General features: G+C 44.1%; 1 protein-coding gene across 4 annotated transcripts in view; it reads right to left on the bottom strand.

The window, feature by feature from the left end:
- CEP112 (centrosomal protein 112) overlaps positions 1-25036 on the bottom strand; it is a 299121-nt gene that overhangs the window by 151511 nt on the left and 122574 nt on the right. For all 4 annotated transcript variants that reach the window (XM_043443432.1, XM_043443639.1, XM_043443510.1 and 1 more), the window contains 2 exons: positions 23187-23322; positions 8332-8439 (listed from right to left, as the gene is read on the bottom strand). In XM_043443432.1, coding sequence (XP_043299367.1) covers positions 8332-8439; positions 23187-23322 — 244 coding nt within the window. The remainder of the gene's footprint in view (positions 1-8331; positions 8440-23186; positions 23323-25036) is intronic.

Raw genomic sequence — 25036 nt, 5'->3', positions numbered from 1 at the left:
GAATACACACACATATCGAATAAGATAGCATATAAAATAATATGGAAATTTTTATTTTGCACCTAAGAACACAGATGCATTCTAGCGAATTTATGTCTTTTTAAAATGACAGATTTTTCTTTCACATTATTCCATTATAGGCAATAAACAAAAATATAAGTGTTCTCCTTATATACTATGCCAAGTGGAACAGTTTTCTGTGATTATTTAAAATAAATGTGCATGGTTGACTCTGTGAGTCACGCAATTACAATGTTAATCCCAACAAAAAAGAGAATTTAAAATTTTATTGACATTACTGCATCATTTTCAGGCAGCCAAGTATATGAATTATTGAGTTGGGATATTTTTAGAATAGTCTTGGACACATTATTATTCCTGCTCAGTATTATACTATCAAGCATTATAATAATGAAATTATATATTTTAGAAGATTTAAACATGTAACAAGGAAATAGAAGGAGCTAAAATGTTCTACTCAGATCTGATTCTCAAAAGTCTCAAAAAAAAATGAAGAGAATGGGTGTGATTTAAAATTGATAGAAAGCAAAATATTTTACGATACTCTAAGGAAAAGTAACTGATAGACGTACAATTAAGGCAGAAGAACTACAGAAGTTTTCCCCCAAGAAAAGACATGAGACCGGGACTGGCTGAGAGGTCACTAGCACTGGTGCAGCCGCGCTCCAGGCTCGATGATCACTGCCCTTGCACAGAAACGCTGCGTTATCTGAGGAGTTCCAACAGGTGGGCAGGGATCCTGCTCATGTTCACATTTCAGTTCATTCATTTTCAAAACCAGGCACAGATGAAAGAGTGATAATGGCATCTGAAGCCTAAAGATAGCTGTTCATAAACTAAACTATTCAAACAGTTTGCTCTTGTGTCAGGGCCTGCTGCTCAGTGAGGCTGGTTAGTGAAGCCTCAAGGTCGCAGAGCCTTTGCAAGTGAAATAGCTCAGTCCTGACTGCCCGATCCAGTGCTGCCTGACCAACTTCTAGATGTCACAAGCCCTTTGGTTTCCTCACTGTCATCAATTTCAGGCAAGGGGGTCCTCCCCAGATTAACAGTAGAGTCCAGGACAAAAACCCTAGTGTTTCAGGAACATCTTAAGGATAATATTCATAACCATGTTCAATGCCATCATCAAGGTGGATTGTGATAAAATTCAGCCCAGCCCCTAAGTGTAGACACATGTCCTTTGCATGTGGGCACGTCTCAACAGCAAACTGAAGCAGCGTGTCCCTTCACCTGGAGCCACTGCACACGTCTAGGTGACCACAGTCGTGTGTAACGGAGCTTACGGTGACCGGGAGGTGGCACGCAGGGACTGTGTGGAGGACGGGACAGCAGACAACATCCGCAGGGGGAACAAGTCTCAGCAAGGTCTCCATGTCAGTGCTCCGGGGGGAGGAGGCCCATCACTAAAGACCTCAGTGCTCAGAGTGATGCGCCTGGAGCTGGCCGGGCAGGAAAGCACACTGGCGAGTCATCTGGTAGCCAGTCCTTTGTGATCCTGGACTCAACAGCGGGGGGCCGGGTCTGGGAGAGGAAACGGCTGTGTTGCACAGAAACTGCAAGGTTGACTCATAAGGAATCTTCAAACAGGAGACCAAGAAGGGTCGTGCTCCACCCATGACGCACCCCAGCACACTCCGGCCGGGATTCTGAGGCCGCTGCAGGCACGGACCTTGCCCTCGGACTGGATCCTGCCACAGTCTGACCACGGCCTCCTCCCTCCACCGGAGGCTCCACACAAGTGCCTGGGGCAGGAGCGCACGCCAGGCCCGAGAGACCGGGCTGGGCGGGCTGGACGGCCGAGTCTCTGAGGGTCTCGAATATGAACCCTAAGTTCCCGGAACTGTTCTATAGCAAGCTCAGTGTGAGCAAACGCTGCCTGTTATTGTTCAGTCACTCATTCGTGTCCAACTCTCTGTGACCCCATGGATTGCAGCCCGCCAGGCTCCTCTGTCCATGGGGTATCCCGGGCAAGAATACTGGAGTGGGTTGCCATTTTCTTCTCCAATACTACCTGAAGACCTGTTAGTAATCTTACATTATTAACCTGTTAATTAATCTTATTTTAAAATACAAATGGGATGGAGCAAGTCATCACTTCTCAGTACACAATACATAGAAGATCAACTGTCCCAGTAATATACCTTCAAGTCAAAAATCCTAAAGCCAGAAAAGGAAGTTATAGACATGACAGAATGCACCCAACATATAAAAAAGGAGGAATTACGGTGCAAAATATTAGCTGAAATGAGCTCAAAGTAACCAGATGACAAAACCGCATTCTGCTTTGGTGTGAGATGAGTTGCAGCTGCAGGAGGTGGGAAGGAACGCCCTCTCTGTTCTCTGGCTCCAGAAGGAGGAAGAGGAGTTGCCAGCTGGGAGCCCTGGGGAGAGCTGCCCTGCAACACAACCGTCTCCGCTCTCGGGTCAAGTGGACGCAAACGTGAGAGCCCGGAGCCTGGAGAGCGTCCTGAGCACAATGTTTCCCTGACCTGGCTCAACCGCCGCCGGGGCTTGCAGCAGGAGGGGCAGCCGTCCCCCAAGCCTCCGCCGCCACCACCACACCTGATGCTGGACGGCAGAGGGTCTGCTCCCGTTCCGTCCCCTGCACTGCTCGGGCTGCTGCCCCCTTCTGCTGGCCTGGACTCATCAAGGGGCCGAAGACCTTCCTGCCACCGCAGCAGGCAGCTGTCGACCTCCAGCCAGCTTCCTGTCTGGCGACGCCTACATGGCTGGGGACTCAGGTCCTCGTCTCCTGCCTGCGGCCCAGCTGCGCACGGCATGGGATGCTGCACCCACCCACCGCCCCACGGGCTGCTCTCGGGCGTTCTTGCCACTTCCTCCCTCTGGTCCCCACGTCTAACTGTCGCTGCGTCCCCAGCTCTGTCCGGGTACTTCCTCTCTGTGAGTCAGTGTCTGTCACCGCCGTTTGTTCACCTGGTCGCTCAGCTGGAAAACCCGAGTCCCCTCTCTCCTTCACGCACCATTCCACATTCATCCGAAAGCCTCACCCATCTAACATCAAAGATGAAAGGACATGCTTGCGTAGCGGGCCCTGCACTCAGACGCAGTGTCCTGCTGCGTCTCCGAGCAGCGGTCACGGCCTCACCTCACACGTCGTTCTCAGGCTGGGGGGCCGCGGGCTCCCCACCACCACGGCAGACGCCGCTGTGCACACCACCACATCGAAGCACTGCGCAGTGTTCGCAAAGAGGGGCTGCTCAGTAAACGTGAATTAGGTGATGAAGGACAGGATTCGAGCTTAGACGGTGAAGGAACCTGGAGAGTGGGATCACCACTGAGCCGTTTCACAACCCAGGAAACGTTTTTTCTAGTATCATAGAATAGTTTTTCTGTTGTACTCAAGTGCATAAAGCGCTCAGTTGCTTCAGTTGTGTTCGACTCTTTGCGACCCCAGGACTGTAGCCCACCAGGCTCCTCTGTCCATGGAATTCCCCAGGCAAGAATACTGGAGTGGATTGCCATTTCCTCCTCCAGGGGATCTTCCCAACCCAGGGATCAAACTTGAGTCTCCTTTGTCTCTTGCATTGGCAGGCGAGTTCTTTGCCACTGTGCCATCGGGGAAGCCCTTTTTAAGATGAGGTATCCCTAAAATAAATCATCTTCATGTGACGGTCACTGAAAAAAAACCACATTCATCTTTGCCCCCTTCAATCCCACTCGAGGGAAAGGTGCCATTTGTATGGACCTAGACGATAACAATTTCAAGCCAAGAAAAGGTGGGGAAAAAGGGAAGAAGAGGTGGGGCATTAGGTAGTTTTCACCAACTGCCAATGTGGTTCTGTGAGCCTGGGCTCCCAGCACTTCACAGCCTGAACGCCAGGACTCCAGGCACCTGGAGGACCCGTTTGTGCTGCGCAGTGCAGCCGCATGCCTGGATCAGGTGGTTATGGAAGGGAAGAGTCTGAAAGACCAGGCTCTGCACTTGTCTTCATCACCACCGAGGGGTCCAGTGATCATAATGACGCTCAAAATGATCACAAACTTAAAAAAGGAAAGCCAAGAAAGAAAGGCTTTGTTAAGAGAATATGATAAGGTGAGCAATAAGACAGGAAAACAGGGGCATACTAGACATAGAAATTAAAAAATCACGAAGAAATCCATTTCGAAGAATTTTTAGGGAGACCTGCAAATCCATGGTCACTAACCTCACCTGAGGCCTCACCAACCCGACAGAAACTTCAGTGAGCAGCTGCTGTCAGAGCAGCCCTGCCATCTCCCGCCTGCCTTGGCTCCCCTGTCCATGTGATGCCTTCAGTGTCAACAAATGGTCTTCTCTCCTGTCGCACAGAGGAAGCCCTCAGCAGTCAAAACACCCCTGCTTTCTGACTGCAGATCACAGACCTCTGTGCTGGTGCCCTCTCCCCCCAACAGCTGAGGCCCAGCCCTGCCCCCACCCACGGGTGCCACCCCCCCGCTGTGTGGGGCCCCCTTCCCTGTCTCCACCCTCACTTTCCACTGTGTCCTTTCCCAGTGGAGACTAACAGTCTGATTCAAAACAGGTCCATGTTTTCAGGTTATATCACCTAAAAAATCTAGGTAATATTTACAGAGAAAAAACTGGGAACTGCATGCTGTTTCTCAAACATCTCAACTGATCTTCAAATGTCCCAGTTGCGCTCTTATCTTGTATAATTCCTTGCTTGTCTTTGCTACCAAAACATTTTGTTCCAAACAGTGGTGTCGTGTAAGGACTGGGCTGGCCAGTGTTTCTAATCATCCTCAACAGTAAGTATTTATTCTTCCTGGAGAATCTGGCCACTTGTTTATCTGTTGAACTACATTTCCCTTTAAAGGCTTTGCAGGGAAAAGAGAAGATATAAAATATAAGATTAAAGAATGAAATGCTGGAATTGCCAAAAAAAAAAAAATCTCCACAGTTCAGGAAATCCTAGCATGCCTGCTTTGTTGTTTGTTTCCAACTTGAGTGAGGCTTGTGAAAAGACAATTAGAATGGTCTCTCTGTTCCAACGGGTCATACAGGAAAGAAACAGGAAATCTTGATGAAAGCTTGGGCTTCGCAGGATATTTGTGTGAGTGTTTATCCCATGTGTTTGATGTTCTCTCCACATCTGCACACTTTATGCCTGCATTTGGACTGAAATGTTTTAAAATACCACTCTGCTTTTTTCACTTCATTACAGTTCCTGGCACTAGGCTCTCTACGTGGGAGGGGCTCGCGAGTCGCACCGAGTAAGGAAATTGAGGCCCAGAAGGCACCAGTCATTCATTTCCTCTGGATGCGGGCTCCCTCATTATAAAATGTGAGGATTAGACCGGATAAGTGCTTCTAAAACTTTTCCACCAAAGCATCCCTCGCAGCGGCGAAGATGAATAGTACCCCCCCGGGATCTGAGGCCTCAGCCTGGAGCAGACTCTGCAAACTGCAAGTTGCTTTGAAATGCCCTGTTTTATCCTACAAAATTCATGAGAACTGTGCATTTTACAAAACAGGAAAAGTCTCTGTTTGTTTTAATATGAACGTTACCTCAATAGTAAAACCACTTTGCTTTCCCACCAAATAATCAAGTGAGTCCAACACTGTAAGATGCAGGCGTCAGCCCCTCTACCCCAGCGCTCACGCACCCCAGGGGTCGCCTACCCAGGCCTGAGAAGCTGGGACCGGTGGCATGTACATCTCCTTCCAGAGTGAAACGCTACACCCACAACACTCAAGGCTTGTGCGTTCTTCAGAAAAGTAAGACAAGATGAGGGAAAGTTGTCATCCTTGCACTTCAACGGCAGGCAGAGAAGGCAGGCGGGTATAGAAAAGGGTGTAGGTAAAGGACTCGGAGCCGCCTGCAGTTGTCCAGAGCCACACAGAGGGGCTGGGGTCTGATGGAAGCTGCAGGCGGTCACCGATGTCGGACCTGGAAGGGACCCTCTGCCCCCAGCACTCAGGACAGTCACCTCCACACACTCAGGAGGGAAACTTTCTCACCAGACAAACCACTGCACATCGGAATAAGCCTTTAGGAAAGAATGACCTTGAAACGACTCAAAATGTTCCCAGAATGCCGTTCACCCAGAGGCTCAATTTCTGTCCCCAGACACCCTGGGGCCTGTGAGCATGAAGAGCACAACTCAAGTTCATGTTCATGTCCAACCCCGTCACCTGTTCACTGTGTGGCCCCTCTGGCCAGATGTGCTCAGTCTCCATGACTGGGAGATGGAGCAACAGACAATGGACCTGCCTCTCAGCACGACCGTGAGGATGGGAAGGGGCTGAAGTCTGTAAAGCAAGTAGAAATGGGGCTGGCCTGGTGTGTGTCATCCTGATTGCAGGCTATTACAATTACTATTGGGCTTCCCTGGTGGCTCAGGTGGTAAAGAATCCTGGGTTCGATCCTGGGTTGGGAAGATTCCCTGGAGAAGGGAACAGCTACCCACTCCAGTATTCTGGCCTGGAGAATTCCATGGACTCTATAGTTTATGGGGTCGCACAGAGTTGGACATGACTGAGTGACTTTCACCACACGGACCAACCGTAAGACTTCCCCATTACAGACCTGGAATTTAAAAACACATAACATGCAATGCTCCCAAGTCTCGTCCTCTCTTGGCAAATATCCTTACTCCTTGAAACACTCCTCTGACCTAACCCCACACGTCCTTAGTTCTGGAAACTCTCCTTTGAACATATTTGCATTTTTCATCGTCCTGCTTAAAACGCAGTGACCAGAACAGACCTATTCCTCGCAACCTGATAGGTGGACAATCCACAGAGACTAGCTTTTACCCGCCACTACCCGTCGTCCCGGGTTCTTCCTCTCTTCCTGGTCACTCAGTCCCTGACAACCCCACCCAGCCCCCGCAGCATACTTTCTGCCGACGACTGTCTTGAGACGAAGCGCGAAATTTTACCTTCAGTCCCAGTAAACAATCTTAAATTTCAGCAGTTTAAAAGTTCAGAAGCTGATTCCGGACGCCGGTTGCTAACTACTCTGCGTCTGAGGTGGTAACTACGCGCACCTCATCGCCCTGAGATGCACCTGGAAATCTTGCGTGTGGTGACGCTGGTCACTCAGAGCCGGCCTCCCGCGCACACCACAGACACACCGTCAGCTGGCCCCACCCCACGCCCCGGGGGCCCCGCCCACGGCTGAGCGAAGCCCCGCCCTCCACCCCTGCCCGTCCCCCATGGCCACCCGCTCACAGAGGGGAGTCTGCTAGGCTTCCCCTCAGGGAAACGGTTCCGGGCCTGTCTTTTCCTCATGGTACACTTTCAGCGTGAAAACGTCGGCAGTTTGGAGTGGTCAGGGGACTACCATTCTGGCTGATAGAATTTTCTACTTAAAAAGGGGTTTTTAAAGTTTGTATATTATCAGATTCTCCTGAATGTTCTCCTAACACTCCGAGCTCATAGTCCCGCTTCATAAGTGACTGGAAGCTTCACGCTCAGCAAGGGTGTTGATGATCAGCTCACGACACTGGAAGAAGAGAAACAGGCTAAATCTGCACTGACCTCAGAGATCTTGAAGTGGTTTTCCAAAAATTCCTATTATACACTCGTCAAACATCTATATCATTTCTTTTTCATGAAAATGAAATAAGATTGATGCAATAGTGTATGGTTTCCATTAATAGTATGAATCCTTTAAATAATTCATCAATTTTCCTTATTAAATATTTTTGACCAAGACTATAAAAGACAAAAATCTGGTACAGCTTCAAATCTATCACTCTGAGAAAAGCCTTTGAAGCTTAACACTCTTTCAAAGGAGTTTATATATTTTTACCCTAAAAAAAGGGACTGTCACGTTAAAAAGACTATCAGTGTGGAAAGTAGAGCATGTAGAAAAGAATCAACCATCTAAAAAATAATTAACATCATTGTTTGAGTATTTCTGTCTGATTTTCAAGGTTAAGGATAATTGGGCCAGAAAATGTAAACATTTTTCATGACTCTTAGTAGATACTACAAAAATTGTTTTGGCTACATTAACACAATGCCACTAGCAATATATGAAAGTGCCAATTTTACTAAACTTTTGCCAACTTTAGATGGTACATCACTTTAATTTGCATTTTTATCAACACCAAGGCTGAGGATATTTCTACATGGTCATTTACTCAATTTACTTCTTATATATGTTTCTTTCCTTTGCCAGTTTACTTATTGGGACATTAAAGATTTTCTTATAATCTACACTACTTATTTATATGCTAATTATTTTATTTGTTATAATTCATTAATTTAACAAAGGGAATCACTCTTTGTCTATCCTAAGTATTTTCACCATGCAGAAGCTGTGCTCGAGGGGAGCGTGCAGGGCCTCCGCGCAGACGCACCTGCTGCTCGTATCTCTGCTTGACATCGTCCAGCTGCCACAGGAACTCCTTGGACTGCTTCTCACGGAGAGACTTGGACCGAGTCAGGTCTGCTTCCACCTTTTCCATCTGCAAAGTTTAAAAATCAAATATCAAACTTTTAAGTGACAAATGGCATTGCATATGTTTGTCAATTGCACATTCATTAAAATGATGGATTTTCAACACCTCACCGATCGTAATGCTGAATTTAAAGATGATAAAATGGTGACAGATGTGTCCACTTATCTTGATAGGTTTTAATAGTTTCAAATCAGGGAACTTATCATTGGTATATTGTTGACTGAACTCTACTGTGACAATAATATTGTGATAGAAATACAATTTTGAATATCCAAATACTCAACAAGGTTTTATTAAGGCCTTGCTGTGTGCTGAATGGGAGACAATATTTGCAAACCATCTATCCGCAAAGGGACTTGCATCTAGAATATATAAAGAAATGTTACAACTCAATAATAAATGGGCAATTTAACGCAATTTTATATTGGGCACAGGGATTGGAAGACATGCCTCCAAAGAAGATACACCGGCGGCCAACAGGCACCTGAGAAAGTGCTTCACACACTGTCATCAGGCAATGTCAGGTAAAGCAGCCACCGCACTCCACGCCCACTAGGATGGCTGTAATCAAAAAGCCAGACGATAGCAAGGGTTGGTGAAGATGCAGAGAAATCAGACCCCCACAAGCGCTGGTGGGGATATGAAATGATGCAACCATTTTGGAAGACAATTTCACAGTTCCTAAAAAGATTAACCATAGAGATGATACAGTGAACCCACATGGATTCCATATGAACCAGGAATTCCACTCCTAGGTGAGAAATGAAAAACATAATCCATACTAAAAACTTGTATTCAAATGTTCATGGCCTAACTGCCAAAAAGGAGGAAACAGCCCAAACATCCATCAGTTGATGAATGAACAAAATGTGGCATATTCATACAATGAGACATTATTCGGATGAAGTACTAACACACATTACAACATGGATGAATCCTGAAAACAGTATTCAAAGTAAAAGAGAACAGGCAGAAAAGGCCATGTATGGTACTGTCCCATTCGTGTTAAATTCTCAGAAGAGTCAAATCCACAGAAACAGAAAAAGGACTAGTGATTGCCTAGGGTGCTAGGGGGCTGGGGGTGGGGTTTTTCTGGAGTGATGATGGTTGCACAACTCGTGAATATATTAAAAACCATTGAATCATACACATGGGTCGGCAGCTTCCAGATTCAGCGATCAGAGTTCTAAGATGACCGACACAGGCCCTCAGTCCCAAGATCAGCTTTGCTGAGCAATGTCTAAAGCAGGCACGGTGGAGCCCATGTTGTTTTCTCACTCAGGACGTGGGCTTCAGGACTCTCTCCTCCAGTGAGCGCTCTTCGCATCAGCCCTCTACCCAGAGGCCTGTGACTTGGTCCTCGAGCCACCCCTGCACTCTGGCCCCCCTGGCACGTCCCGAACGGCTGCGGCTACTCACGAGGCAACTTTGGTCCTCTCTGTTGGAAAATCCTCCGTGTTTCTCTCACCCAACCATCCCTCTCTGAGGCTGACTCGAGCCTCCCCTCCTGGCGGAGGGGTCTGCTCTCTGATCCATAACTGACAGAAACACCTTCCTCTTACTGTGCTCTGGGAGCAAGAAAATGAAACTTTTCCTTTCCCCAGCACACAACGCTTTTCTCTGGAGCGCAGGAGTGTCTCAGGTTGCGAGCTTTGCTTACTCATCTACATAGTGAGCTCCCAAATAAAAGAAACTATGACTTATAATTCTGTTATATCTTAGTTATTAATTAGTTGCCATGGTGTGTAGAATACATACGTATTAAATTCTCAAGGATGAATGGAAGGCAGACAAAAGTAAAACAGAAAGGAGGCAAGAAAGTTAAATCAATGAGAGAAGACCTGGTTTATTCAGTGCTTTTAAGACAAATCTTCATATGAAGTTGATTTTTGGTTCTTATTCTACTTTAGCACAGATTGAATATTACAAATAACAATAATTATTAAAATATTTTAAATTAAGAGCTTTGTATACACAACATTCATAAAAATAGGATATCTTCCCTCAAAAAAATTATCTATAAGCAAAGTAGAAAACAATTTAAAGCACATGAAAGACCTCTTATACCAAAATATTGAGAAAAATTCAGTGTTATGTTATTCAGTGTTATTATAAATGTTACTTTATACTGACCGAAAATGCAAGACCCCACTCCATTCTCCTTCCACAATTTAACCAAAATAAACAAGTCTTGTAAAACACTTGAAGTTTGTGTAGAAACACAAGGTTCTCAGTTGCCATAGATACAAAAGATTCTGCTTAATCATACATCATTCCATATTCCATTTAACTTCAAGTGTAAGGAAAAAAGAACATTGGGTAAATGGCTTCCAAGAAAGCTAAGTGTAGAACTTGGTGATCAAATTAGGAGCAGAAACGGGCTCGGGTGTGTTTCTATGAATGTCTAACATTCATGGGTGCTGAAGAGAGGTCTACGATGGTGTCTTGGGTGTTACTTGAGCTCCCCGAAAGAGAACACCTGAGCGTCCAGAGCTTAAGCAACGCCAGCGCCCTGTGTTCTCCTCGGGGCACGAGACGTTCAGGGACAGGCCACAGCGTCGGCAGTTCAGAGATGTCAGGGCTCGGGTCTCTGCAATTCAGCTTCCCGTGATGGCCCCTGAGTGGTTTCTGCAGCTCAGAATCCCAGCCCTAAAGGGTGGGGGCGAGGGGACAAGGGTTAAGGGTCCATTGAAGCTGCTGAAAACCCTCTGAAGGGGCTTTCCTGCCAGTTCCTGTCAGGAGCAAGTTAAGTATGCTGTTTCCATCTCATTCACTGCGTTAGAAGTTCTCTGCATTAGAAGCCACACTCCATCTGCAAGGTGAGAGGCTGCCAATTTAGAACTGTGTCTAATGTTGCCCTAAATAAACTCAGGGCTCTACTGTATTAGTAAGAGACTAGGAATGGACACTGGGCCAGGATCTAGCGTTTCTGTCAAATGTGGTTGTAAAAAGTCACTGTTCTTTCTCTAGTCAAGTTCTCTTGTGTTGTTAGGTTCTGAGTAATCTGACAGATAAATTTAGTAGATAATTATACAATTCTATAGACATATACAATTTTACTATATTTAATACATATTTAGATAAACTATAAGAAATTGTCCTTCAAATATTTTCAGATATGTATAGATGTAGATAGAAGGACAGACAGACAGATAGGCAGATAAGACAGATACAAACGGCAGCAAGACAGATAAACAGATATCTGTGCTAGACTAAAGATTCAGTAGGAACTAACACCCTTGATAGAGGAAAGCAGTGGATGCGTGTCTGGTGCCGCTCCCCTTCCTATCTATCTGTAGGAGTTCTCGGTCGACCCTGGGTGTGGATGCTCCGTTCAGTGCCTCGTTGCCACAGCACCCTTTACTGGCCTGGCCCTTCTCTGCCGGCTGTACGGCAATACTTACTGTGACGTGAATCAGGGTGATCGTAGTGTGTGTGAGTCTGTTTTTGGTCTCTTTCCTCTAAAACATTGGTCATCTTTGTGCCAAAACCACACTGTAGTTATGACTATAGCTTAATATTAGTCTCAGTATTTGGCAGTATTTATAAGTTCGGGTAGCATAAGGTTGCCATGGCTGCTCTGAGCTGTCTGTATTTCCACGTAGATTTTAGAATCAGCTTGCCAGTTTCCCTCACTCCCCCACCACTCCCCCGCCACCCGCCCCCCGGCATAAAGCACTGCTAATGTTTTGATTTTTAGGATTATGTTGATTCTATATATTAGTCTGGGGAGAACTGACATTTTTACAGGTTTTCCCGATGGCTCAGCCAGTAAAGAACCCACCTACAACGCAGGAGACACAGGTGAGACACATTCAACCCCTGGGTTGAGAAGTTCCTCTGCCAGAGGAAATGGCAATCCTCTGCAGTATTCCTGCCTGGGAAATCCCATGGACAGAGGAGCCTGGTGGGCTGTTGTCTGTGGGGTCGCAAAGAATCGGACAGGGACTGAGCAACTAAGCATGCACACACGGTGTGGAATTAGAAGGGCCTAAACCAAGGCAGAATCAACAGGAATGGAGTAAAGAGCATAGAAAAATATTTTAGGACATCTTTATAACACTGAGTCTTCAAATCCATACACAAGATACATTTCCCAATTCGTCCAGGTCTTCCTTGGTAGTAAGTAAACTTTCACTTACTACTCTATTAAGCATTTAAGGATGAGAGTTAAGGTTTCTTTTAATTATTTGTTTGATTTCTTCATTTAATTTTGTTTTCCAAAGCCAAACATTTATCCATAGACTTTGGATGTTGAATATTTGGAATTGATTAACACAATAGGCTCTGTTAGAATACTTAAATATACTTCGAGAAGTTTACCTTGCTACCTCATCTCATTTGAAGACAAAATTTTTCAAATGTTGAAAGCGGAGACAGATTTGCCCATTATCATCAAAAAGTAACTGAGAAAACATGCTTCTATTTGTATTGGATATTCTATTACCTTAAAGCTGGTCTAAAAAGACCTTATTTAATTACATGAGCCAGCATGACCCTTAAAGGACAAGAGGATGGATGGTTTGTATATCGAGTCTTCTCTCTCAGTCTGTTTGTTATCCATCTACATTTATAAAAGCACAGATATATTCAGATGACATTCCTCCTTCCTTGTAACTTGAGAATTTTTTCATGAAGTCAATAGCAACTATGAGATGATAAACTAAACTCAAAATCTTTTAGACTGTAAGAAGCTGCTAATCAGTTTCAAATGTACCAGCACCCAGAAGCAACCTAACTAGTCAAAGGCAGGGTTTTCGAATTGGGTTTTCACAGCAAACCATGGGTTTTCCAAGTATAAAGTTAATACCATGTAGCTGATGGCTACAAAGATAAAGGAACAGAATTTAAAGCCAGATATTTAGCAGCAAATGCCACTTAATGAGAATGTATTTTCAAGAGAAAAACTAACTAGAAAAGTCAAGTGGTTGAGTGGAAGCCCCAGGAGGAAGTGGTGAGCTGACATTCATTCAGTTGGTTTACAAGATGAAAAAGTTTCACCTTAGAATTGCTGCCAATACTTCAAAAGACATAGCTGTCTTTTTCAGTCATTTACTTGTTTCACAGAGAATAGGAAAATAGAGAACCCTATTTCTTTAAAAAATACAATTATATACACATATACAGGAATAATTCTAACAGTAATACATTTTCACAATTAAAATATGTATATTTTGCACAACTAATTGCTGACAGCTAACATATATAATGGATTTCGCCACTGGAGTAAAAATTAGGTTATTTAAGCAGTCTTAAATCAGATAAAAAGTTCTTCAAAGTGAAAGAAACAGTGTGAAGCAACTTTTTCAAAAAGTTAAAGTCTGTTCCATTTTCTCTCATGGGCCTCATTTTTCAAACAGCAATTCGCTTTCAAAAACAAACTCAAAGCTTTTTTTAATTCAAATTCCCGTTGTCTTCTATGTGCAGCAGTTTCCAAGTGGAAAAAGATGCCCTGAGCTCTCCTGGCTTTTACACAAAAGACTTCAGTGAGAAAAGAACAGTTCAAAACAACAACAGAAAAGGAAAATACAGACTATGGAAACACCCAAAAGCAGTATGAATTCTCCAAATAATGAATCTTCTGATTGACTGTCTTTGAGAACTTGAGCTACATCAGATTCACACTTTTTAACCAACTGACAATCGGAAGTGGAGGGTATCTAATTTACCATGTTTTGACATATATATTGTATTTACTGCCTGCTAAAACTTTCTGTGTGAGAACTGTCCAATTTGCTAATGAGCCTGGCTATAAGGATTCCTTTATAAGTGGGGCTGCTCCATATTATTACACTCACACCAAAGGTGCTTTCTGTGTTTCAAAAACTCAGCTGCACTTGGCAAAACTATCTGTCACTGAAACCACGGAAGAACTTTCTTCCAACAGAAAACGAACAGAGCATTGCTCACTGGTCAGCTGCTGTCATGTTTCAATGGGTCTGAATCCAGAACCACTGGACAGGTCAGTGAGGACCGCTGGCAAAGACAGGACACGGGTGAGGGTGCGTGGGGGCAAGGGGACCCCAGCCGCATGCACCACAGAGGACCCTCCGTCAGATCGGGTAACTGGTCCGCAGAGATGCGATATCTGCAAGGTAGGAACACGTGGGCTCTGGAGGTCCAGAAATGGGAGAATCACACAGAGGGACAGAGAACTGGCGAAGGAAGAAAGACAGATGACGCTGGTGCAGGGCAGAGCAGTGGGGCGTGAGGGTGGACAGACTATGGGGCGGTGTCCGCATCCTCTGCACAGAGGCCATCTCTTGGCCTCAGCTGGCCTTGTTTTACTGCAGTCTCACTTGGTGGCTGGGCAGGGTTCTTCTTTTTTTTTTTTAATTTCCTTCTAGTTGTTTGTTTGCTCCATTTAACTTGGAAACAGTAACTAGGGGTTTAGCATCTGGATCTTCAAGATGGTTTGATTTTAAAGGGGCCAGTTTTTGCAGAGGAAAGAGGAAGATGAATTTCTAATTTAATGGTTCCTGAGATCACATTCTCTCCAAGGCTTTTTTTTTTTTTTTTAACATTCTCTCCAACTTTTTTTGACATCAGTTCAGTTCAGTTGCTCAGTCGTGTCTGACTCTTTGCAACCCCATGAACCGCAGCACACCAGGATTCCCTGTCCATCACCAACTCCTGGAGCTTACTCAAACTCATGTCCATCGAGTTGGAGATGCCATCCAACCATCTCATCCTCTGTCATCCCCTTCTCCTCCTGCCCTCAATCTTTCCCAGCATCAGGGTCTTTTCAAATGAGTCAGCTCTTCGAATCAGGTGACCAAAGTATTGGAGGTTCAGCTTCAGCATCAGTCCTTCCAATGAACACCCAGGACTGATCTCCTTTAGGATTGACTGGTTGGATCTCCTTGCAGTCCAAGGGACTCTCAAGAGTCTTCTCCAACACCACAGTTCAAAGCATCAATTCTTCAGCACTTAGCTTTCTTTATAGTTCAACTATATATATTTTTTGACATATAGTTTCTAGTTTTTTTACCCTTGATAAATAACAGCGCAATGAACAATCTTGAACACACATCATGCACACTTTGGAGTCTTGAAAAATAGAATCCCAGAGGCAGAACAGGAAAATGATTCGTCCTCGTCCACACTGCTTGATCCTCCTACTGCCTGAACCACAGTGCTTCTGCCTGGAGTATCTCGTGGACAGAGGAGCCAATGAGTGGCCAGCTACAGTTCGCTGGGCTGCAAGGGTCGGACACAGCTGAGCACACAGCACACACAGCCCCAGGGAAGCCATCTGGTCCTGGGCTTTTCCTTGTGAAAAGATTTTTAATTGCTAATTAAATATCCTTATCTATCATAGGACAATTTGGACTTTCTATCTCTTCTTTAGACAGTTTTAATAATTTGCCTCTTCCTAGGAATTTGTCCATCTCACCTAAGTTTTTGTTGTTTGTTGGCATCAAGTTTTTAAAATATCACATTATAATTATTTCATTTTCTATAAGATCAATAGCAGTGTCCTTTCCTTTTGCATCCCTAGCTTTGGTAATTTGTTTCTCCTCACTTTTTGTATTTTACCCTCAGCAGTCAAGCTAAATTTGTCAATTTTGTTCGATCTTTTCAAAGAACCAAATTTTGGCTTCATTGACTTTCTCTAGTTTAATGTTTTCTACTTCTTTGTTTTCCATAAATACATACATATATGATTTCCTTTATTCTGCTTCCCTGAGCAGAAGCCTGCTTTCCCTGTTCTGGTTTTTTAAGATAAAAACTAGGTTACTGATTTGAGAATGTTCTTCTTGGAGACAGATGTTACAAGCTTGTATCTAAGTACTGTGTTAGCTGCATTCTGTAAACTTTGATATGCCATGTTTTCATTTTAATTCAGTTCAAAATAATTTCTAATTTTAATGTAATATCTCCTTTACTCCATGAGTTACTCATAAGTGTCTTATTTAATTTCCAAACATGTGGTATTTTCCCAGACTTATTATTGTTTGTTTCTAATTTATTATCATCGGGGTCAAGGAACACATTTTGTATGATTTTAAGATCTTCTGAGTCCTTTTAAGATTTACTGAGTAGTGTTTCATGGCCAAGCACATGGTCTATCCCGGAGAATGTCCCGTGAATGCCTGGAGCTCCTGGGTGGAGGGGTTTAAATCACCACAAGTCTAGATATGCTCCTGAGTGTCCCAGCCCAACAGACCAGCACAGCAAAGGATGGAGACTGGTCTGAAACTGGAGCCCACCCACAGAAGAAGAGACTTCTGCTCTGAAACAAATCAGGCTGGCACTCGGCCAAAACAGAAAAGCTGACATTATCTGGGGAGTTCCGACATCAATCAGATGCACAGAAAAGCTGACATCATCTGGGGAGCTCTGACATCAGTTAGACGTACAGAAAAGCTGACATCATCTGGGGAGCTCTGACATCAATCAGACAGAGCACGCAGCATGAACCCTGTGTGTTTAAGCTTCTTCCCTCCATCAGGACTTCTGAGACGCATCCTTTGTTGCAGGTATCAGCAGTTCATTCCTTTTTATTCCCAAGTCATATTCCATGGTATACACTGCATCTCGACTGTCCTTTCAAATTCTGAGGAATATTTGGGTTGTTCAAGTTTGGGGCTTTTGTAAACAAAGTTGCTGACAACTTTTGTGTACAAGTCTCTGTCTGGATATGACTTCGATTCTCCTGGTTAAACATACAGGAAGGGAACGGCTGACAGATGGTTGTGTACGTTGAACATTTTTGCACCAGCAGTGTGAAAGTACCACATTTGACCACACCTTTACCTTTACCAATGTTTGGCACCCTCAGCTAATCTTTACAGTTTTAACCGTTTCCAAGAGCACGCAGTGGCATCTTGCTTGGTCTTAGTTCGTATTTCCTTTGACGAATGATAATACTGAACATCTCTTTATGTGCTTATTAGTCTTCTCTGAGTTGTCCAAATATTCTGCCTATTTTTAACTTGATTGTTTGTCTTCTTCTTATGTGTTGTAAGATTTCTTTTATATTTTAGATATGAGTTCTTGAAAATATTTGTGAATCCTTTATTTTCCCATTCTCTGGCTTGCCTTAACTTCCTCTTGTTTTTTTTAATTGAGTCTTTCAAAAAACAAAAGTTTCTGGTGAATGTAGCAATTTAATTGAAATTTAATTTCTGGTTTTACTAATAAGCATTGTGGTAAAATACGTGCTGTCAAGGTTCAGAACCTGTCAAGGTTCATATGATTATCTCAATAGATGCAGAGAAAGCCTTTGACAAAATTCAACACTCATTTATGATTAAAATTCTCCAGAAAGCAGGAATAGAAGGAACATACCTCAACATAATAAAAGCTATATATGACAAACCCACAGCAAGCATCACCCTCAATGGTGAAAAATTGAAAGCATTTCCCCTGAAAACAGGAACAAGACAAGGGTGCCCACTCTCACCACTACTGTTCAACATAGTGTTGGAAGTTTTGGCCACAGCAATCAGAGCAGAAAAAGAAGTAAAAGGAATCCAGATAGGAAAAGAAGAAGTGAAACTCTCGCTGTTTGCAGATGACATGATCCTCTACATAGAAAACCCTAAAGACTCTACCAGAAAATTACTAGAGTTAATCAATGAATATAGTAAAGTTGCAGGATATAAAATTAACACACAGAAATCCCTTGCATTCCTATATACTAACAATGAAAAAACAGAAAGAGAAATTAAGGAAACAATACCATTCACCATTGCAACAAAAGGAATAAAATGCTTAGGAGTATATCTACCTAAAGAAACAAAAGACCTATACATAGAAAACTATAAAACACTGATGAAAGAAATCAAAGAGGACACAAACAGATGGAGAAACATACCGTGTTCATGGATTGGAAGAATCAATATTGTCAAAATGGCTATTCTACCCAAAGCAATCTATAGATTCAATGCAATCCCTATCAAGCTACCAACGGTATTTTTCACAGAACTAGAAATAATTTCACAATTTGTATGGAAATACAAAAAACCTCGAATAGCCAAAGTAATCTTGAGAAAGAAGAATGGAACTGGAGGAATCAACCTGCCTGACTTCAGACTCTACTACAAAGCCACAGTCATCAAGACAGTATGGTACTGGCACAAAGACAGAAATATAGATCAATGGAACAGAATAGAAAGCCCAGAGATAAATCCACGAACCTATGGACACCTTATCTTTGACAAAGGAGGCAAGGATATACAATGGAAAAAAGACAACCTCTTTAACAAGTGGTGCTGGGAAAACTGGTCAACCACTTGTAAAAGAATGAAACTAGAACACTTTCTAACACCATACACAAAAATAAACTCAAAATGGATTAAAGATCTAAATGTAAGACCAGAAACTATAAAACTCCTAGAGGAGAACATAGGCAAAACACTCTCCGACATAAATCACAGCAAGATCCTCTATGACCCACCTCCCAGAATATTGGAAATAAAAGCAAAACTAAACAAATGGGACCTAATGAAACTTAAAAGCTTTTGCACTACAAAGGAAACTATAAGTAACGTGAAAAGACAGCCCTCAGATTGGGAGAAAATAATAGCAAATGAAGCAACAGACAAAGGATTAATCTCAAAAATACACAAGCAACTCCTGCAGCTCAATTCCAGAAAAATAAATGACCCAATCAAAAAGTGGGCCAAAGAACTAAACAGACATTTCTCCAAAGAAGACATACAGATGGCTAACAAACACATGAAAAGATGCTCAACATCACTCATTATCAGAGAAATGCAAATCAAAACCACAATGAGGTACCATTACACGCCAGTCAGGATGGCTGCTATCCAAAAGTCTACAAGCAATAAATGCTGGAGAGGGTGTGGAGAAAAGGGAACCCTCTTACACTGTTGGTGGGAATGCAAACTAGTACAGCCGCTATGGAAAACAGTGTGGAGATTTCTTAAAAAACTGGAAATAGAACTGCCATATGACCCAGCAATCCCACTTCTGGGCATACACACTGAGGAAACCAGATCTGAAAGAGACACGTGCACCCCAATGTTCATCGCAGCACTGTTTATAATAGCCAGGACATGGAAGCAACCTAGATGCCCATCAGCAGATGAATGGATAAGGAAGCTGTGGTACATATACACCATGGAATATTACTCAGCCGTTAAAAAGAATTCATTTGAATCAGTTCTAATGAGATGGATGAAACTGGAGCCCATTATACAGAGTGAAGTAAGCCAGAAAGATAAAGAACATTACAGCATACTAACACATATATATGGAATTTAGAAAGATGGTAACGATAACCCTATATGCAAAACAGAAAAAGAGACACAGAAGTACAGAACAGACTCTTGAACTCTGTGGGAGAAGGTGAGGGTGGGAAAGCATGTATATTATCTATGGTGAAACAGATCACCAGCCCAGGTGGGATGCATGAGACAAGTGCTCAGGCCTGGTGCACTGGGAAGACCCAGAGGAATCGGGTGGAGAGGGAGGTGGGAGGGGGGATCGGGATGGGGAATACGTGTAACTCTATGGCTGATTCATATCAATGTATGACAAAACCCACTGAAATGTTGTGAAGTAATTAGCCTCCAACTAATAAAAAATAAATAAATAAAGATTTGGAACTAGAAAGAAAAAAAAAAGAAATTTATTGGTTCACTTAGTTCTGTAACTGCTCCATTGGAGTAAGAACTTAATATGTCATATTTAAACAGTGGGAAGTAGAAATATGGCAGTTTTATAAACTGCTATTTAGATCTCCTATTTGTTTAGGTTTTGCCCCCCTGAGCAGTCAAGAATGGAGAAAAATTTATGAAAGCATCCCATGACTATGGCAATTTTTTCATGTATTCCTTACACATTTCATGAGGACTCTTGGCTTTCTCAAGCAAAAATAGACTCCTTGGTCCAGCTCACTGACTTGTGTTGATGTTAATTTATATGACAGTATTACATTTTCTTTAATTCTGAATACAAGTGATAAAATATATTTTCTATATATAACTTTTGTGTAACTTTTAGCTGTATCTTTTATAAATAGTATATACTCATTTAAGTCAGCTAATCAATACCTTTTTTATTAGAAAAACTTAACCTATCACTGTTTATTACTACAGCTATATACTCTGTCTTATTTTGGACATTTTGTTCTGTTTCTACCTCTATTCCCTTGGCAGTATCTCAAGTTTTGCTTTTATCTTCTCAAGATTTTTATGAGAATGGAGCATCTTGTTAATTTTGTTAATGCCTGTTTTATGCATCTAAAGAATGTTTTAACCTACATCCCTCATCTCGCGAATCCTTTGAGTCTCATCTCATGGCAGAGTGTTGGCCACTGTGCTCCCCCATCCCGATCCAAGCTTTGTGAACTTTACTAATGTGACCTGAGGGTTCAGATTATCTGTTGTTACCAAATTTGTATTTTCTATACTAGACGCCTTCTGCGGCGTTCTATCTCATGACTAGAGGTGTGACAGCAGGATGACTTTGCTTTTGTCTTGTTGGATCCCACGGTTCTCGGCTCATCCTTTACTATGATGGTTTTCCCACGTGCTGGGTGTCTTCTGCTCTGAATTGATATCATTTTTTTCCAGAGAAGAAACAATCAGTATACATTATGTGAACTCTTACTAATAAAGTGTTTTTCTGTTGATTCTGGAAGTGAGAAGCTCCTTGGTTATGTATAAAATTGGGTCACAGCCTTTCTCCTTCAAGACTCCATTATTTCTCCAATTTCTTTTCCAGTTTCATTCTGCCTAGAAACTTATTGGATTTCCATCTTATTCTTGATGTTAAGTACTTTCCCAAAAGGTATCTAGCTTTAATTGCATTAATTTTACTTGATGTATGTGCCTCTTTCATACAGATCATGTATTCTCACTAAAGGTACTGCTTCTCTGAGGTTTTTTGGTTTTTCTTTTCCCTGAATTCTACAGTAGAGTGTTTTCAAAAGTGTGCTTTTATTCTGTGACTGCTGGATACAAATGTCTTTTTCTTGTTCTACAGAATGTTTTCACAAGCCCCATATTGTTTGCTTGTTTCTCTCCTGACCCATTATCAGGCGGTTTGTTAACATTGCATCACCAACACCCAAAGGTGTCTTTATTGAGCCAAAGGTGCCTGCCGTGGATTCAGCTTTTATCGGAAAGTTGTAATGTCAGCCTTGGCACTTTCAAAAGCCCCTTTTTTAGCCTTCTTCAGGGTATACTCAAAACTTCTTGCCAGGGGCCCCCTCCTTCAATATTCTCTGTATTCCTTTAAATGTTAAGCTGATCAAAGAGCTCCCTGTGAGCTCCGCTGCACATCTGAGCAGACAGGCCTCCTCTGGGCCTGGCCTCTGATCACAGCGGGGAGCTGGGAGGAGACGCACCTTCAGGAGCGGGCACCGAACGGCCCTCCTCCCAGCCGCAAATTCTACCAGGAGTCTGGCTTTCGCCCAAGGCAGTGAGCGAGGGTCTCAAACCTGCCCTCAGGACCCAGGTCCACACAATCCAAACCAAGGAAACAATAAGGAAGCACAGTTCCAGTTTTGTAAACCCCACAGGCTCTGCCCATGACCTTCCACAGGGAAGCTTCTACCACATGTGAGTGCTCAGGCCTCCTGAGGAGGAAAACTGCAGCTGAAAATGAAATCACAAACAAGTACTGTAACACTCTTAACAATTAAGAAAAGCTGAAAATCAACGAAATGCTCTCGAATAGGGGAGCTGATATATAAAATATGGTATATTCATATGATAAAACACATACAATGTTAAAAGCATTGCACTAAATCTACAGGTAGGCCACAGCTATATAAAATTCAGTGTACAAGTGCAAACAAGACTGAGACATAAAATCTGTAGTCTTTAACTTTTCAAAAATGGAAGCATAGAAATTATACACATATGTATATATGTAAGATACATGCATGTGATACTTACGGACATTACATGTGCATATGAAAGTACAAATACACTGAAATGATACACACTACATTAATTATAGTATGAGCTCTCCTGAAAAGACCAGGAGAACAGAGGAGAGAGAATAATGTGATTAGACTTGAAATGCAAAGTAAAATGAAACTACATCTATAACATTTTATTTAAATAAACGCTGTTGACAATTGTTGATTCTTCATGATGGGTACTTAGGTGTCTGTTTCCTTTATTCTTCTATAAATTTTTAAATTTTTTCTCAAAACTATACAACATACTGCTCACATAAGAACCGAAGACAGCCTCTGTCCTCCTGAAATGCCACTAGAAAATAATTTGCTGTAACTGACCAATGCAACACTATTCACGGCACATGGACAGACACAGATGAGGGTAACTTGAGGCCTTGCTCTGGAGAAAATGACCAGTCATGGGGTTTTACCTCTAAGCTGACCCGTGTCCCAAAGCCTGGCACAGTCTGGCCATGACCGCATCTATGGACAGGACTTGGAATGGTTTCTGGCACTGCTTTCAAGAGGGCACTGAGGGGGGAGGAGGACCCCCAGCCCCATTCCACCGCGCTCTGTCCCCTGCCCACCGCCAGGAGCAGCCGAGCAGAGGCCCTCCCGCGGCCCAGGAAGGCCGCCCTGTGGGGAGGGCAGCAGGGCCGCGCCGGCTGAGCCCTCCTCCGGGGCTCTTTTCTCGGTCAAGAGGAGCTGCCCGTCCTTCCAGGGCTCTGGGGGAGGTGGGTGTCCACCCCGGCCCTCACCTGAAGCCCCGACCCACGGTGGGCTAACCCTGGCAGAGCCTCCCGAGCTGGTAAACACGCTGCTTCCCATGGGAGACCTGCACGTCTCCGCCCCAGAGGCAGCCTCTCACCTGCTCCTTCATCTCCGCGTAGACCTTCTCCGAGTTCAGCTCCACCTGCCGCTTGAACTCCTCCAGCGCGGCGTCCGCCTGCCGTGCCTGCAGCCTCTGCCCCTCGCTCACGCGGGTCAGCTGCTCCTCCTTCTCCCTGGGAAGGCCACACAGGCCACAGCGTTAGCACATAATGGAAGAGCCAGGTTTGGTCACAGAACAAGCTTTAAGTCTCTCTAAAGCACAGACCAGATTTCTATCTGAAGTATCCAAAGGCTATAAAACCTCTCTTCAAAAGATGACAGTAACACGATTTGTCTCAGGAAAGAAGGATATGAGCACATAATGTGTGTTCTGGTAAGGACACACTGGCTTTGAACAACTTTCCTAGAACAAGACTGTTTATCACCATGGACCTCCACCACCCGATGGACGGAGAAGTGAGGAACAGTATTCAGCCTCAAAAAGGCATGAAGCTCTGACGCACCTGCAACATAGACAAATCTCGAAAACACCGCAATGTTACAGGAGCCAGACTCAAGGTCACAAGCTTACATATCGTATGATTCTATCTATGAGAAACATCCAGAACAAACAAACCCATAGAGACAGAGAAAGCAGGTCAGTGGTCACCACGGGCTGCGGGGACGGGGGGCTGGCAGTGACTGCTCACTCACAGGGGGCTGGGGGTGACAAACATGCTGGACTTAGATAGTAGTGATGGCCGCACATCTTCGTGGATATACTACAATCTGCTAAACTGTACACTCTGAAAGGATGAATTCTACGTATGTGAATAATCAGTTCAGTTCAGTTGCTCAGTCATGTCCAACTCTTTGCGACCCCGTGAACCACAGCACGCCAGGCCTCCCTGTCCCTCACCAACTCCCGGAGTTTACTCAAACTCATGTCCATCAAGTCGGTGATGCCATCCAACCATCTCATCCTCTGTCGTCCCCTTCTCCTCCTGCCCTCAATCTTTCACATCTTGCTTAGAAAAGTGCGTGGTACCACGGGAACCCCTCTAACACGCACGTCTGGCAGGAGCCGACCTACGGGGTGCCAGGCCTGGTGGAGCGCCATGCCGGCCAGACACAACCTCCTGCCCGCAGCGGACTTGCCTAAGAGAACCATAACCATCATGTTTCTATGTACCTTGAACTAAAACCAAATAGTCAAGAGGGTCCACCAACAGAAGAGGAATCTCTGCATGCTGAGAGAACAAAAAGTAAGACTTTAGGGTATAAACATGTGAATGTTAATGTTGGCCACTACTGAGCTCTGACTGGGTGCCAGGAGCTGCGTGAATGATTTTAACCCGTCTTCTCTCCTTCATTCTCACAGCCAGCTTGTGTAAGGCCATTTGCAGAACAGGAAACGGGCTCAGAGACCGTCCCCGAGGCCCCACGTCACTGATGGCCGAGCAGGACTGCGCCCCGGCGGCCCTGCGGAGCCCGTGCTCTGGCTGCTCTGTGGCTTTCCGGGTGTCCCTGATGCCGCTTCCTATACTCAGAAAGTGCCCCCAGAATGAGACAAGTGCCTCATAGAAGGGCCCCTACTGGGTCCCATGGCCAGGAAGCAGGTGGCAGAGAGCTGTCACGAGTGCTGGATGGACTTTGCTCCGGTGACTGGGAGCGGTCACCCAGAGGCTCCACTTAGAGGACTGTGACGTGGGTGCTGAGGCAGAGGCTGCAGCTGACGATGAGGGTCCCTACGAGGTCACGAGGTCATGAGGTCAGGACGCACAGGAGCTACTCCCCTGCCACATGCCCCTGGACTGTTCATCCCATGCTCGCCACACTTGAGGACCATCCCAAGTCTCACACACTTGGGGACTACAAGTTTTCAAAGGGTCACATTTGCATGCTCAG

Source organism: Cervus canadensis, chromosome 1, assembly GCF_019320065.1.
Source record: "Cervus canadensis isolate Bull #8, Minnesota chromosome 1, ASM1932006v1, whole genome shotgun sequence".
NCBI lineage: Eukaryota > Metazoa > Chordata > Mammalia > Artiodactyla > Cervidae > Cervus > Cervus canadensis.
Note: the sequence above shows the minus strand (reverse complement) of the source record. Positions and strands in the feature narration are given on the sequence as shown.